This window comes from Salvelinus alpinus, chromosome 29 (genome assembly GCF_045679555.1).
Source record: "Salvelinus alpinus chromosome 29, SLU_Salpinus.1, whole genome shotgun sequence".
In the NCBI taxonomy this organism is placed as follows: Eukaryota; Metazoa; Chordata; class Actinopteri; order Salmoniformes; family Salmonidae; genus Salvelinus; species Salvelinus alpinus.
This window is the reverse complement of record NC_092114.1, coordinates 5,322,293-5,339,570: the sequence shown is the minus strand read 5'-3', so window position 1 is coordinate 5,339,570 and position 17,278 is coordinate 5,322,293. Positions and strand designations below refer to the sequence as shown.

Here is a 17,278-nt window from a genome sequence, read left to right as displayed (position 1 = left end):
GCCCCATATTCCCTATAGACCAGGTCAAATGGCCCCATATTCCCTATAGACCAGGTCAAATGGCCCCATACTCCCTAAAGACCAGGTCAAATGGCCCCATACTCCCTAAAGACCAGGTCAAATGGTCCCATATTCCCTATAGACCAGGTCAAAAATCCCCATATTCCCTATAGACCAGGTCACAAGGCCCCATATTCCCAAAAGACCAGTTCAAAAGGCCCCATATTCCCTATAGACTAGGTCAAAAGGTCCCATATTCACTATAGACCAGGTCAAATGGCCCCATACTCCCTATAGACCAGGTCAAATGGCCCCATATTCCCTATAGACCAGGTCAAATGGCCCAATATTCCCTATAGACCAGGTCAAATGGCCCCATATTCCCTATAGACCAGGTCAAATGGCCCAATATTCCCTATAGACCAGGTCAAATGGCCCAATATTCCCTATAGACCAGGTCAAATGGCCCCATATTCCCTATAGGTCAAAAGGCCCCATATTCCCTATAGACCAGGTCAAATGGCCCCATATTCCCTGTAGACCAGGTCAAAAGTTCCCATATTCCCTATAGGTCAAATGGCCCCATATTCCCTATTGGTCAAATGGCCCCATATTCCCTATAGACCAGGTCAAATGGCCCCGTATTCCCTATAGACCAGGTCAAAAGTTCCCGTATTCCCTATAGGTCAAAAGGCCCCATATTCCCTATAGACCAGGTCAAATGGCCCCATATTCCCTGTAGACCAGGTCAAAAGTAGTGCCCTATATAGGGGCGCACACATTCTCTACAAAGACTGCATTAACTGACACTGGACACCAGAGATGATTTAATACTTTTAATAACCATACAGTAAATATTGATTCTCATCACCAGGGTAGGTAATGACAACCACTAGGCACACTTCAGGTCTTTAAACCTGGACTCATAACACCAAAGATGGTGTTATCCATTTTCTAAGCATTCAGACCAATCTATATTCTGGGTCGAGTCACCAATCTCTGGAGAGGGGAGGGGGGCACAGATTTAAAAAAGAGATGGGGGGGATTGAGAGAGTTGGGGGGAGGGGATTTAGGACAGAGCAGGGAGATGCCACTGGGTGATTTAGAAGGGGGGAAGATTTAGAAGAGTGCAGGGGGGATGCCACTGCCAAAGAGCAGCCTCCATGATGCTGGTATCCTCCACTTTGGCTGCGTCTGGGCCTATGAAGGATGGAGAAGGCATGTATAAACGGAACATGAATAACTAATATCCTGTGTTTCAGAGTCGTGGCTGAACAACGACATGGATAATATACAGTTAGCCGTTTTTTCTGTGCCTCGGCAAGACAGAACAGCAGCCTGCGGTAAGATCAGGGAGGGGGTGGTGTGTGTGTCTCTGTCAACAGCTGGTGCACAATCTCTAATATAAAAAGGAAGTCTCAAGGTTTTGCTCACCTGAGGTAGAGTACCTCATGATAAACTGTAGACAACACTATTTACCAACAGAGTTTATCTATATTCTTCGTAGCTGTCTATTTACCATCAACGAGCTGTATAAGGACATAAGCAAACAAGAAAATGCTCACCCAGATGTGGCGCTCCTAGAGGCCGGGGATTTTAATTCAGGGAAACTGAAATTTGTTATACGTAATTTCTACCAGCATGTCACGTGCAACTAGTGAAAAAAAAAAAAATGTAATATCGGTCACCTTTACTCCACACACAGAGAAACGTACAAAGCTCTCCCTCACCCGCCATTTGGCAAATCTGACCATAACTATCCTCCCGATTCCTGCTTACAAGCAAAAACTTAAAGTACCAGTGATGCGCTCAATACGGAAGTGGTTCGAAGGCATTGAGGAGTTCACCACATCAGTCACCGGCTTCATTAATCAGTGCGTCGACGTCCTCGTCCCCACAGTGACTGTACGTACATATTCCAACCAGAAGCCATGGATTACAGGCAACATCCGCACGGAGCTAAAAGCTGCCACTTTCAAGTAGCGGGACACTAATCCGGACGCTTATAAGAAATCCCGCTATGCCATCCGACGAACCATCAAACAGGCAAAGCATCAATACAGGACTAAGATCAAATTGTACTACACCGACTGACGCTCGCCGGATGTGACAGGGATGTGACAGCAAACTATCATGGATTACAAAGGGAAGAACTGCCCAGTGAAGCAAGCCTAACAACAAAGAGCTGCCCAGTGAAGCAAGCCTAACAGACGCTAAATGCTTTCATGCTCGCGTCGAGGTAAGCAACACAGAACCATGCGTGAGAGCACCAGCTGTTCCGGACGACTGTTTGATCACACCCTCTGTAGCCAATGGGAGTAAGACCTTTAAAACAGGTTAACATTCAGAAGGTCGCAGGGCCAGATGATCAGATTACCAGGATGTGTACTCAGAGCATGCGCTGACCAGCTGGCAAGTGTCTTCACTAACATTTTCACCCTCCCCTGTCCGAGTCTGTAATACCTACATGTTTCAAGCAGACCAACATAGTGCCTGTGCCCAAGAACGCCAAGGTCACCTGTCTAAATGACTATTGCACGGTAGGACTCACATCTGTAGCCCTGAAATGCTTTGAAACGATGTGAGCCATGACCAGCAACACCATCATCCCAGACACCCTGAACCCACTCCAATTCGCGTACCGCCCTAACAGAGCCATAGATGACGCAATCTCTATTGCACATCATACTGCCCTTTCCCACCTCGAAAAAGGAACACCTACGAGGGAATGCTGTTCATTGACTACAACTCAGCGTTCAACACCATAGTGCCCTCAAAGCTCATCACTAAGCTAAGGACCCTTGGACTGAACACCTCCCTCTGCAACTGGATCCTGGACTTCCTGATGGGCCAACCACAGGTGGTGAGGGTAGGCAACAACACATCCACCACACTGACCCTCAACACAAGGGCCTCTCAGGGATGCATGCTTAGTCCCCCCCTGTACCTCCCACCGCATGGCCACGCAAGACTCCAACACCATCATTAAGTTCGCTGACAACACGACGGTGGTAGGCCTGATAACTGACAACGATGAGACAGCCTATAGGGAGGAGGTCAGAGACCGGGCAATGTGATGCCAGGACAACAATCTCTCCCTCAACATGAGAAAGACAAAGGAGCTGATCGTGGATTACAGGAAAAGGAGGGCACGCCCCCATTCACGTCGACGGGGCTGTAGCGGAGTGGAGCGGGTCGAAAGCTTCAAGTTCCTTGGTGTCCACATCACCAACAAACTATCATGATCCAAACACACCAAGGCAGCCGTGAGGAAGGCACGACCACACCTATTCCCCCTCTGGAGGCTGAAAAGATTTGGCATGGGTCCTCAGATCTTCAAAAAGTTCTTAAGCGGCACCATCGAGAGCATCCTGACTGGTTGCTTCACCACCTGGTGTGGCAACTGCTCGGCATCACACCGCAAGGCGCTACAGAGGGTAGTGCTAACGGCCCAGTACATCACTGGGGCCAAGCTTCCTGCCATCCAGGACCTCTATACCAGGCAGTGTCAGAGGAAGGCACTAAAAAAATTGTAAAAGACTCCAGCCACCCAAGTCATAGACTGTTCTCTCTGCTACCACACGGCAAGCGGTACCTAAGCGCCAAGTCTGGGACCAAAAGGCTCCTAAACAGCTTCTACCCCCAAGCCATAAGACTCCTGAACAGTTGATCAAACGGCCACCAGACTATTTACATTGACCCCCTTATTTTATTCTGATTATTTGCTGGGACTCACAGGCTTGACGTATTCACTGGACTAACCACTACACTGATACTCCAGCACACGGGCATACTGACGCCACACACACATACCATACATTGACATAAACAGACTAGCAGCAGTGTATTATCTATGCATAGTCACTTTACTGCTACCTACATGTACATATTACCTCGACTAACCTGTACATTGACTCGGTAACGGTATATAGCCTCGTTATTGTATTGTGTTATAATTTTTACTTTAGTTTATTTAGCAGATGTTTTACTTTTTTTTTTTACTCTGCATTGTTGGTTTAGGGCTTATAAGTAAGCATTTCACAGTAATGTCTACACCGGTTATAATCGGCATGTCACAGTAATGTCTACACCGGTTATAATCGGCATGTCACAGTAATGTCTACACCGGTTATAATCGGCATGTCACAGTAATGTCTACACCGGTTATAATCGGCATGTCACAGTAATGTCTACACCGGTTATAATCGGCATGTCACAGCAATGTCTACACCGGTTATAATCGGCATGTCACAGTAATGTCTACACCGGTTATAATCGGCATGTCACAGTAATGTCTACACCGGTTATAATCGGCATGTCACAGTAATGTCTACACCGGTTATAATCGGCATGTCACAGTAATGTCTACACCGGTTATAATCGGCATGTCACAGTAATGTCTACACCGGTTATAATCGGCATGTCACAGTAATGTCTACACCGGTTATAATCGGCATGTCACAGTAATGTCTACACCGGTTATAATCGGCATGTCACAGTAATGTCTACACCGGTTATAATCGGCATGTCACAGTAATGTCTACACCGGTTATAATCGGCATGTCACAGTAATGTCTACACCGGTTATAATCGGCATGTCACAGTAATGTCTACACCGGTTATAATCGGCATGTCACAGTAATGTCTACACCGGTTATAATCGGCATGTCACAGTAATGTCTACACCGGTTATAATCGGCATGTCACAGTAATGTCTACACCGGTTATAATCGGCATGTCACAGTAATGTCTACACCGGTTATAATCGGCATGTCACAGTAATGTCTACACCGGTTATAATCGGCATGTCACAGTAATGTCTACACCGGTTATAATCGGCATGTCACAGTAATGTCTACACCGGTTATAATCGGCATGTCACAGTAATGTCTACACCGGTTATAATCGGCATGTCACAGTAATGTCTACACCGGTTATAATCGGCATGTCACAGTAATGTCTACACCGGTTATAATCGGCATGTCACAGTAATGTCTACACCGGTTATAATCGGCATGTCACAGTAATGTCTACACCGGTTATATTCGGCATTTCACAGTAATGTCTACACCGGTTATATTCGGCATTTCACAGTAATGTCTACACCGGTTATATTCGGCATTTCACAGTAATCCCTACACCGGTTATATTCAGCATTTCACATGTCTACACCGGTTATAATCAGCATTTCACAGTAATCTCTACACCGGTTATATTCAGCATTTCACAGTAATGTCTACACCGGTTATAATCAGCATTTCACATGTCTACACCGGTTATAATCAGCATTTCACAGTAATCTCTACACCGGTTATATTCGGCACATGTGACAAATAAAATGATATTTTTGTTTGTTTTTTATTCTGCTGATGGTGACTATTTCAAAGGGTGTAGCAGCCCCCTATCCACATTGACGGGACAGTAGTGGAGAGTTTTAAGTTCCTCGGCGTACACATCACGGACAAACTGAAATGGTCCACCCACACAGACAGCGTTGTGAAGAAGGCGCAGCAGCGCCTCTTCAACCTCAGGAGGCTGAAGAAATTCGGCTTGTCACCAAAAGCACTCACAAACTTCTACAGATGCACAATCGAGAGCATCCTGTCGGGCTGTATCACCGCCTGGTACGGCAACTGCTCCGCCCACAACCGTAAGGCTCTCCAGAGGGTAGTGAGGTATGCACAACGCATCACCGGGGGCAAACTACCTGCCCTCCAGGACACCTACACCGCCCGATGTCACAGGAAGGCCATAAAGATCATCAAGGACAACAACCACCCGAGCCACTGCCTGTTCACCCCGCTATCATCCAGAAGGCGAGGTCAGTACAGGTGCATCAAAGCAGGGACCGAGAGACTGAAAAACAGCTTCTATCTCAAGGCCATCAGACTGTTAAACAGCCATCACTAACATCGAGTGGCTGCTGCCAACATATTGACTCAACTCTCTAGACACTTTAATAATGGAACAATGTATGTAATCAATGTATCACTAGCCACTTAATATAATGTTTACATACCCTACATTACTCATCTCATATGTATATACTGTCTCTATACCATCTACTGCATCTTGCCTTTGCTGTTCTGTACCATCACTCATTCATATATCTTTATGTACATATTCTTTATCCCTTTACACTTGTGTGTACAAGGTAGTAGTTGTGGAATTGTTAGGTTAGATTACTTGTTGGTTATTACTGCATTGTCGGAACTAGAAGCACAAGCATTTCGCTACACTCGCATTAACATCTGCTAACCATGTGTATGTGACAAATACATTTAATTTCATTTGTACTTTTTTATTTTATTTATTTTACCGTTATTTTACCAGGTAAGTTGACTGAGAACACGTTCTCATTTGCAGCAACGACCTGGGGAATAGTTACAGGGGAGAGGAGGGGGATGAATGAGCCAATTATAAACTGGGGATTATTAGGTGACCATGATGGTTTGAGGGCCAGATTGGGAATTTAGCCAGGACACCGGGGTTAACACCCCTACTCTTACGATAAGTGCCATGGGATCTTTAATGACCTCAGAGAGTCAGGACACCCGTTTAACGTCCCATCCGAAAGACGGCACCCTACACAGGGCAGTGTCCCCAATCACTGCCCTGGGGCATTGGGATATTTTTTAGACCAGAGGAAAGAGTGCCTCCTACTGGCCCTCCAACACCACTTCCAGCAGCATCTGGTCTCCCATCCAGGGACTGACCAGGACCGACCCTGCTTAGCTTCAGAAGCAAGCCAACAGTGGTATGCAGGGTGGTATGCTGCTGGCTTGCAATGAATGTGACATGTAATTGTTTTCCCTACTTAACTTAGTTGAATGTACTGACTAAGTTGCTCTGGATAGGAGTGTCTTCTAAATAACTCAAATGTAAATACACAAGCGACCATAACATCATATGGCTGTACTCATTCGGTAGCACTTACAGGAGCGTCCACTAGGTGGAGCCAGGTGTTGAGGTGGTTCAGGAGAGTGAAGGCGTCTGGGATGTTGTCTCCTTCAGAGCAGAAGATCAGCACCACCACCAGAGGAATGTCCTCAGCACAGCTGGAACACAGAGACAACATGGAGAGGAATGTCCTCAGCACAGCCGGAACACAGAGACAACACCATGGAGAGGAATGTCCTCAGCACAGCTGGAACACAGAGACACCATGGAGAGGAATGTCCTGGTGCTTGCCTACGGAGCTGTGAGGGGAACGGCACCTCCGTACCTTCAGGCTCTGATCAGGCCCTACACCCAAACAAGGGCACTGCGTTCATCCACCTCTGGCCTGCTCGCCTCCCTACCTCTGAGGAAGTACAGTTCCCGCTCAGCCCAGTCAAAACTGTTCGCTGCTCTGGCACCCCAATGGTGGAACAAACTCCCTCACGACGCCAGGTCAGCGGAGTCAATCACCACCTTCCGGAGACACCTGAAACCCCACCTCTTTAAGGAATACCTAGGATAGGATAAAGTAATCCTTCTAACCCCCCCCCCCCCTTAAAAGAGTTAGATGCACTATTGTAAAGTGGTTGTTCCACTGGATATCATAAGGTGAATGCACCAATTTGTAAGTCGCTCTGGATAAGAGCGTCTGCTAAATGACTTAAATGTAAATGTAATGGAACACAGAGACACCATGGAGAGGAATGTCCTCAGCACAGCTGGAACACAGAGACAACAACATGGAGAGGAATGTCCTCAGCACAGCTGGAACACAGAGACAACAACATGGAGAGGAATGTCCTCAGCACAGCCGGAACACAGAGACAACATGGAGAGGAATGTCCTCAGCACAGCTGGAACAGAGACAACATGGAGAGGAATGTCCTCAGCACAGCTGGAACACAGAGACAACATGGAGAGGAATGTCCTCAGCACAGCTGGAACACAGAGACAACATGGAGAAAACCTTAGTCGCAATATGTAACTTTATGGGCGACCCAACCAAATCCACATGTGAGTTATACATTTGTCATTCTTATTGAAAGCCAGTCTAAGACGCTATTATTAGATAGATATTTCTTAAATGTAGTTTTGCATCTTTTACTTTCTGTTTGGTACACCAGCCTCAAACATCTGAAAATACAATATGGTTATGGAAAAACAATTTCACGGCGGTTTAGATGGTACAATGATTCTCTAAAAACTATACTTGCTTGTTTTGACACAAACTGAAATTATGAGAACTATTAGAATTTTAGCAACCAGGAAATGGCGATTTCTGCATAGTGCACCTAAGTGAACTTTTTGTGCAAGGTAAGCATATTCCTCTTTATCAGATGTAGTGTTCAGCGTTCCACACTGCACGTGTGAGGATGATATAGCCAGTAATGTCTACGACCACCCACTAACCCATCCCCTGTGGTAGAAGAGAAGTCGCCCCGTAACCAGACCTAGAATCACCCTTCGCCCCACTCCTAACCATCACATGGGTAAAAACAAATATGATCCTGTATCAGTGTTCAGAGGTGACTTCTACCTACATCCCCGTCAGTCTGTCCTGTACCTGTCAGTGAAGAGGCCTTTAGTGGCGCCCCCTCCAGGTATATAGAGGCGCTGCTCTGAGTCGGTAACTCCAGGGAAGGTAGATACTGTCTCCATCTCCTTCCACTCCATCTCCTTCAGCCGGTCACCAGTCACCTTCTGCATGGAGGGAGTCTGCAGGTAACGCAGGGGAGTGCTGCAAGAAAGGGGTTCATCTATCATCATGTTCATTGGTGGAATATTGGAACATGGACAATGATATCGAAATACTTTTTATATATTTGATGTAGGATTTGTCAGTCAGAGCTCTCTGCCATGCACTCAATATATTCATGTGACAAATGGAAAGGGAAAAAAGTCTAGTTGAATATAGTAATTTTGGTAGCTAGCAGTTCTGTACCCCAGTAGCTGTTGGTCATCCCTCTGGTAAGCATGGCTGCTGGACAGCACTACAGTTCTGGAGAAACCACTGGCTTTGATCCAAGACACCATCAGCTTACAGAACTTCTTGGACTTTGTCTGCAACAGAAAGGACCTATATGATAGCTCTCCTCTCCCAAAAACCCTACGATGGACAGCATTACCCTACGATGGATAGCATAACCCTATGATGGACAGCATTACCCTACGATGGACAGCATTACCCTACGATGGACAGCATTACCCTACGATGGACAGCATTACCCTACGTTGGACAGCATAACCCTACGATGGACAGCATAACCCTACGTTGGACAGCATAACCCTACGTTGGACAGCATTACCCTACGATGGACAGCATTACCCTACGACGGACAGCATAACCCTACGACGGACAGCATTACCCTACGATGGGACAGCATAACCCTACGATGGGACAGCATAACCCTACGATGGGACAGCATTACCCTACGACGGACAGCATTACCCTACGACGGACAGCATAACCCTACGATGGACAGCATTACCCTACGATGGGACAGCATAACCCTACGATGGGACAGCATAACCCTACGATGGGACAGCATAACCCTACGATGGACAGCATAACCCTACGTTGGACAGCATAACCCTACGTTGGACAGCATAACCCTACGATGGACAGCATAACCCTACGATGGACAGCATAACCCTACGATGGACAGCATAACCCTACGTTGGACAGCATAACCCTACGTTGGACAGCATAACCCTACGTTGGACAGCATAACCCTACGTTGGACAGCATAACCCTACGTTGGACAGCATAACCCTACGATGGGACAGCATAACCCTACGATGGGACAGCATAACCCTACGATGGGACAGCATAACCCTACGATGGGACAGCATAACCCTACGATGGGACAGCATAACCCTACGATGGGACAGCATAACCCTACGATGGACAGCATAACCCTACGATGGACAGCATAACCCTACGATGGACAGCATAACCCTACGATGGACAGCATAACCCTACGTTGGACAGCATAACCCTACGTTGGACAGCATAACCCTACGTTGGACAGCATAACCCTACGTTGGACAGCATAACCCTACGTTGGACAGCATAACCCTACGTTGGACAGCATAACCCTACGTTGGACAGCATAACCCTACGTTGGACAGCATAACCCTACGTTGGACAGCATAACCCTACGTTGGACAGCATAACCCTACGTTGGACAGCATAACCCTACGTTGGACAGCATAACCCTACGTTGGACAGCATAACCCTACGATGGGACAGCATAACCCTACGATGGGACAGCATAACCCTACGATGGGACAGCATAACCCTACGATGGGACAGCATAACCCTACGATGGACAGCATAACCCTACGATGGACAGCATAACCCTACGATGGACAGCATAACCCTACGATGGACAGCATAACCCTACGTTGGACAGCATAACCCTACGTTGGACAGCATAACCCTACGTTGGACAGCATAACCCTACGTTGGACAGCATAACCCTACGTTGGACAGCATAACCCTACGTTGGACAGCATAACCCTACGTTGGACAGCATAACCCTACGTTGGACAGCATAACCCTACGTTGGACAGCATAACCCTACGTTGGACAGCATAACCCTACGTTGGACAGCATAACCCTACGTTGGACAGCATAACCCTACGTTGGACAGCATAACCCTACGTTGGACAGCATAACCCTACGTTGGACAGCATAACCCTACGTTGGACAGCATAACCCTACGTTGGACAGCATAACCCTACGTTGGACAGCATAACCCTACGTGGGACAGCATAACCCTACGTGGGACAGCATAACCCTACGTTGGACAGCATAACCCTACGTTGGACAGCATAACCCTACGATGGACAGCATAACCCTACGATGGACAGCATAACCCTACGATGGACAGCATAACCCTACGATGGACAGCATAACCATACGATGGACAGCATAACCATACGTTGGACAGCATAACCATACGTTGGACAGCATAACCATACGATGGACAGCATAACCATACGATGGACAGCATAACCATACGTTGGACAGCATAACCATACGTTGGACAGCATAACCATACGATGGACAGCATAACCATACGATGGACAGCATAACCATATCCACGTGAAACCGATGTCAGTGAGCAGCTTCTCGTCCTCCACTCTTCCCTTAAGGCTGCTACACACAGCGTTGTTATTTACCTACTTTGGAACGGACTGTATACGACGCTCCGTTGCTCTGTTTGCATAGGACCCTTGACTGAGCTCCAACCAGTGGTTGTCTAATCACAAACACACATGACCACCCTCCTTGACAACTTACCAACCAGAACAATCATAGGATGTGGGATGGCCTGCTGCCATAACTGACACAAAGCTCCAGAGGTCAGGGAAATAGTTTAAATGTGTAGTGTATTTGTATCGGACCGGAACATTAATGCACTTCATTTTGACCAACGTCACTCAGCTACTTGACTACTAACGTTATTCGCCTAGCCTTACTTTACTTCAGACTACTAACCGCTAGTCTTACTTTACTTCAGACTACTAACCGCTAGCCTAGCTAGCCTTACTTTACTTCAGACTACTAACCGCTAGCCTAGCTAGCCTTACTTTACTTCAGACTACTAACCGCTAGCCTAGCTAGCCTTACTTTACTTCAGACTACTAACCGCTAGCCTTACTTTACTTCAGACTACTAACCGCTAGCCTAGCTAGCCTTACTTTAGACTATTAACCGCTAGCCTAGCTAGCCTTACTTTAGACTACTAACCGCTAGCCTAGCTAGCCTTACTTTACTTCAGACTACTAACCGCTAGCCTTACTTTACTTCAGACTACTAACCGCTAGCCTAGCTAGCCTTACTTTAGACTATTAACCGCTAGCCTAGCTAGCCTTACTTTACTTCAGACTACTAACCGCTAGCCTAGCTAGCCTTACTTTACTTCAGACTACTAACCGCTAGCCTTACTTTACTTCAGACTACTAACCGCTAGCCTAGCTAGCCTTACTTTAGACTATTAACCGCTAGCCTAGCTAGCCTTACTTTACTTCAGACTACTAACCGCTAGCCTAGCTAGCCTTACTTTACTTCAGACTACTAACCGCTAGCCTTACTTTACTTCAGACTACTAACCGCTAGCCTAGCTAGCCTTACTTTAGACTACTAACCGCTAGCCTAGCTAGCCTTACTTTACTTCAGACTACTAACCGCTAGCCTTACTTTACTTCAGACTACTAACCGCTAGCCTTACTTTACTTCAGACTACTAACCGCTAGCCTTACTTTACTTCAGACTACTAACCGCTAGCCTTACTTTACTTCAGACTACTAACCGCTAGCCTTACTTTACTTCAGACTACTAACCGCTAGCCTTACTTTACTTCAGACTACTAACCGCTAGCCTTACTTTACTTCAGACTACTAACCGCTAGCCTTACTTTACTTCAGACTACTAACCGCTAGCCTTACTTTACTTCAGACTACTAACCGCTAGCCTTACTTTACTTCAGACTACTAACCGCTAGCCTTACTTTACTTCAGACTACTAACCGCTAGCCTTACTTTACTTCAGACTACTAACCGCTAGCCTTACTTTACTTCAGACTACTAACCGCTAGCCTTACTTTACTTCAGACTACTAACCGCTAGCCTTACTTTACTTCAGACTACTAACCGCTAGCCTTACTTCAGACTACTAACCGCTAGCCTTACTTTACTTCAGACTACTAACCGCTAGCCTTACTTTACTTCAGACTACTAACCGCTAGCCTTACTTTACTTCAGACTACTAACCGCTAGCCTTACTTTACTTCAGACTACTAACCGCTAGCCTAGCTAGCCTTACTTTAGACTACTAACCGCTAGCCTAGCTAGCCTTACTTTAGACTACTAACCGCTAGCCTAGCTAGCCTTACTTTAGACTACTAACCGCTAGCCTAGCTAGCCTTACTTTAGACTACTAACCGCTAGCCTAGCTAGCCTTACTTTAGACTACTAACCGCTAGCCTAGCTAGCCTTACTTTACTTCAGACTACTAACCGCTAGCCCAGCTAGCCTTACTTCAGACTAATAACAGCTAGCCTAGCTAGCATCTTTGTTAACTTCCTTTCGTTCTGATTTCCTTTCTTGAAGACCAATAGTAAGACGGTCCTTCGTCCCACCTCCTATAATTATCCATTTTAGAACCATGAAGAGTTTTTACCAGATTACATATTTTTATGGAAGACTTTTGCGCACAAAATAGGACTGTTTAAAAAATATATGTTTTACATTATAACACATTTATTTGGCAATTCAATGTATCGTTATTTATGTAACAATAAATACACCGTATTCAAAGCATTTTAGGTGATTTTAGAAATTCAGCATGTTGATATAAAAATACAGAAATCTAAATACTCAAAACAATGAACCTAAAAACAGTCTGGGGTACAGTGATCCCTCGCCACTTCGCGGTTCACTTATCGCGGATTCGCTATTTCGCGGATTTTCATAATGCAATTTTTTTTTTTTTTTTGGTGCATTGTGCTCTGCATTCTGATTCGCTAAAAACTCACTCCCGCTTCTTGTATCAAAACATGCTACGAATTGTGCTATCATTTTGTCGTCTCGTGCAGTTATGTGTACGTACATAAAACAGCTTGGCAAATTTACATTAAGTTGGCCAAATTATCTTGTAATTTCGAACATCTCCTAAACCCATAATGTCGACGAAACGGCCTACACGTGAGTCACTGTATTTGTATACATGTAATAGTTGCTAATTGTAAAAAAAAAAAAAGTTTTCTATTTCGCGGATTTCACTTATCGCGGGTCATTTTCGGAACGTAACCCCCGCGATAAACGAGGGATTACTGTACTGACAAACAGCCAGGCAAGTGTTATAAAGGGACCAGAAGTGTTTTTGGGTGAGCTTCCCCTTTAAGGCTTATGGTACATTCTTAACTCTGTTACAAATAGAATGGGTTAAATGAAGCCAACCTCTGTTACATTACCTGGACAATTGGGGTTCTGATCTGAAGAACTGCCAACCTCAACTCTGGAGAAGAGTACACTGTTCAAGAGAGGAGAGAATCTCATTCCATGTCAATGTGACTGAAGCAATGACTATTGTATATTATGATCATTAACAGTACAGTGTTACATAGACAACTACCCTATTACACTACAAGACCAAAAGTATGTGGACACCTGCTTGTCGAACAAAATCATGGGCATTAACTTTTTATTTTAACTAGGCAAGTCAGTTAAGAACAAATTCTTATTTATAATGATTGGGCCAACGCTGGCCCAATTGTGCGCTGCCCTATGGGACTCCCAATCACAGCCAGTTGTGATACAGCCTGAAATCGAACCAGGATCTGTAGTGACGCCTCTAACACTGAGATGCAGTGCCTTAGACCGCTGCGCCACTCGGGATCCCCAATATAGAGTTTGTCCACCATTTGCGTCTATAACAGTCTCCACTCTTCTGGGAAGGCTTTCTGCTAGACTTTGGAATATTGCTGCGGGGACTTACTCTCACTCAGCCACAAGAGCATTAGTGAGGTCGGGCATTGATGTTGGGCGATTAGGCCTGGCTCGCAGACAGCATTCCAAGTCATCCCAAAGATGTTTGATGGGGTTGAGGTCAGGGCTATCTGCTGGCCAGTCAAGTTCTTCCACACCGATCTTGACAAACCATTTCTGTATGGACCTCGCTTTGTGCAAGGGGCATTGTCATGCTGAAACAGGAAAGGGCCTTCTCCAAATTTTTGCCACAAAGTTGGAAGAACCGAATCACCTACAATGTAAATTGCATGCTGTAGCATTAAGATTTCCCTTCACTGGAACTAAGGGGCCTAGCCCTACCCATGAAAAACAGCCCCAGACCAGTATTTCCACCTTTACAGTTGGCACTATGCTTCGGGACAGGTAGCGTTCTCCTGGCATCCGCCAAACCCAGATTTGTCCGTCGGACTGCCAGATGGTGAAGTGTGATTCATCACTCCAGAGAACATGTTTCCACTGCTCCAGAGTCCAATGGCGGCGAGCTTTACACCCCTCCAGCCGATGCTCGGCATTCCGCATGGTGATCTTAGGCTTGTGTGCAGCTGCTTGGCCATGGAAACCCATTTCAATAACTTTTCCTGATGAAAAGTTATTGTGCTGCCGTTGCTTTCAGAGGCAGTTTGGAACTCGGTAGGGAGGTTTGCAACCGATGACAGACAATTTTTTTACACGCTTCACCCCACAGTGGAAGTTGTGGCCTACCACGTCGCCACTGAGCCGTTGTTGCTCCTAGACATTTCCACTTCACAATAACAGCACTTTTTATTCATTTAACCCTTATTTTACCAGGTAAATTGACTGAGAACACATTTTCATTTACAGCGACAACCTGGGGAATAGTTACAGGGGAGAGGAGAGGGGATGAATGAGTCAATTGTAAACAGGGGATGATTAGGTGGTCATGATGGTATGAGGGCCAAATTGGGAATTTAGACAGGACACCGGGCTCTTACGATAAGTGCTAAGGGATCTTTAGTGACCACAGAGAGTCAGGATAGCCGTTTAACATACCATCCGAAAGACAGCACCCTACACAGGGCAATGTCCCCAATCACTGCCCTGGGGCATTGGGATATTTTTAGACCAGAGGAAAGAGTGCCTCCTACTGGTCCTCCAACACCAATTCCAGCAGCATCTGGTCTCCCATACAGGGACTGACCAGGACCAACCCTGCTTAGCTTCAGAAGCAAGCCAGCAGTGGGATGCAGTTGACCAGGGCAGAAATGTGATGAACTGACTTGTTGGAAAGGTGGCATCCTATGACGGTGCCACATTGAAAGTCACTGAGCTCTTCAGTAAGGCCAGTTTACTGCCAATGTTTGTCTATGGAGATTGCATGGCTGTGTGCCCAATTTTATAGTGCCTGAAATAGCCAAATCTACAATTTGAAGGGGTATCCACATATTTTTGTATCAGCGGAGGCTGGTGGGAGGAGTGGGAGGAGATATAGGAGGCAAAGCTCATTGTTATGGCTGGAATGGAATCAATGGAACAGAGTCAAACATGTGGTTTCCATGTTTGATATCTTTCCATTTATTCCATTCCAGCCATAACAATGAGCTTTGCCTCCTATATCTCCTCCCACCAGCCTCCACTGTTTTGTATATGTAGTGTACCTTCTGCATTGGTACTGAGGTCGTTGGCGTTCTCAGCGAATGTAGCATAAGGGTTGTTCCCTGCCATAGGGATGAGACAGTCAGTGTGGATGTATCCGACTCGACACATGTTGAGCGTAGAAACAATCAGGTCCACTGCCAGCTGCCCCACATTTCCAACAGAGATTGCTGGCTGTAGACAGACAATGTGACATCTGGTTAGATACAATACAGTAGAATAGACACTGTAGTAGAAGCGTGTAGCACACGTTGAAACCAATTAGACACAATGATAGAGCATAAATAAAGAGGACGCATGTCAGTTAACTCACCATAATCAGGGTAAAGTCTTTAAAAGACGTTGGGGTGCATTCTGCCGCGACAAACATCATGTGTGTTGAGAATTAAACAACTTAATTACTGTTCAATCAACCACTTTCAGAGTATTTTGGTTGTAATAATTTCCCATTTACTTTCGCTTCTTGCAAGCTGGAAATGGGCCTTTAAGAACATAGATGGCGTCGATGTTGATGCGTTATCAGATGCCTGAATAAAAATATTGTTGTACTGCAATAGAAGTCAACATTTTAAATATATTTATACGATTTGACAAAAATAAACTTCCATATTTAAATGTACCTTCATTAAAAGTTCCAATAGACGTCTTAAAATAAAAGAATGAGGGAGATATTTTTGTGTCTGAAAGGGGAATCGAGCGGTCGCCTATTTTTAGCCGCGTCGCTAAGATGAACCTTTTTGCCAAAATAGATACACAACTCCCGCCAAGTACCGTCTTTAAAGTGTTATCAGTAGCCTCCTCTGTGTAGTTTGCCATTATGCTTGGAAGAAAGTTTTGTAATGTTTTAAAATGTTGCCCATCAACACACAACATGTCTTTAGCTTTCAGACGTTACACTGCACGGGTACAGTAATATGTACTTGAATAATGTGTATTTTATTTGATAAACGTGTATATGTCCTATGCTATACCATCAGACAGTCGTGAGAAAAGTACGCAATTGTCGTACTTGAGTAAAAGTATACTCAAATAAAAGTGAAAGTCAGCCAGTAAAATACTACTTGAGTAAAAGTCTAAAAGTATTTGGTTTTAAATATACTTAAGTACCAAAAGTAAATGTAATTGCTAAAAGATACTTTTAAGTGTCAAAAGTAAAAGAATAAATAATTTAAAATATCTTATATTA

General features: G+C 45.3%; 1 protein-coding gene across 2 annotated transcripts; it reads right to left on the bottom strand.

Moving 5' to 3' along the window:
• Window positions 1-821: 821 nt before the first annotated feature.
• psmg2 (proteasome (prosome, macropain) assembly chaperone 2) lies at window positions 822-16,597 on the bottom strand. 2 transcript variants are annotated; one of them, XM_071374373.1, is made up of 7 exons: window positions 16,406-16,596; window positions 16,095-16,266; window positions 13,923-13,981; window positions 8,882-9,000; window positions 8,504-8,677; window positions 6,938-7,058; window positions 822-1,200 (listed from the first exon to the last, which is right to left on the bottom strand). In XM_071374373.1, the coding sequence occupies exons 1-7, from the start codon at window positions 16,463-16,465 to the stop codon at window positions 1,120-1,122; spliced, it is 786 nt and encodes a 261-aa protein (XP_071230474.1). In that variant the 5' UTR covers window positions 16,466-16,596; the 3' UTR covers window positions 822-1,119. The 2 variants fall into 2 exon arrangements, with proteins under 2 accessions (XP_071230474.1, XP_071230475.1); XM_071374374.1 differs by lacking the exons at window positions 822-1,200; window positions 6,938-7,058 and adding an exon at window positions 7,726-7,877 and having other exon boundaries at window positions 16,406-16,597.
• Between the last annotated feature and the right edge of the window lie 681 nt (window positions 16,598-17,278).

Coding starts and splice junctions, on each gene's coding strand:
- psmg2 (XM_071374373.1), bottom strand. CDS start 16,465: ATGATGTTTGTCGCGGCAGAATGCACCCCAACGTCTTTTAAAGACTTT. Junction 9,001..13,922: donor TCAGAACCCCAATTGTCCAG/GTAATGTAACAG, acceptor TTTCTGTTGCAG/ACAAAGTCCAAGAAGTTCTG. Junction 1,201..6,937: donor TCCACCTAGTGGACGCTCCT/GTAAGTGCTACC, acceptor CATCCTTCATAG/GCCCAGACGCAGCCAAAGTG.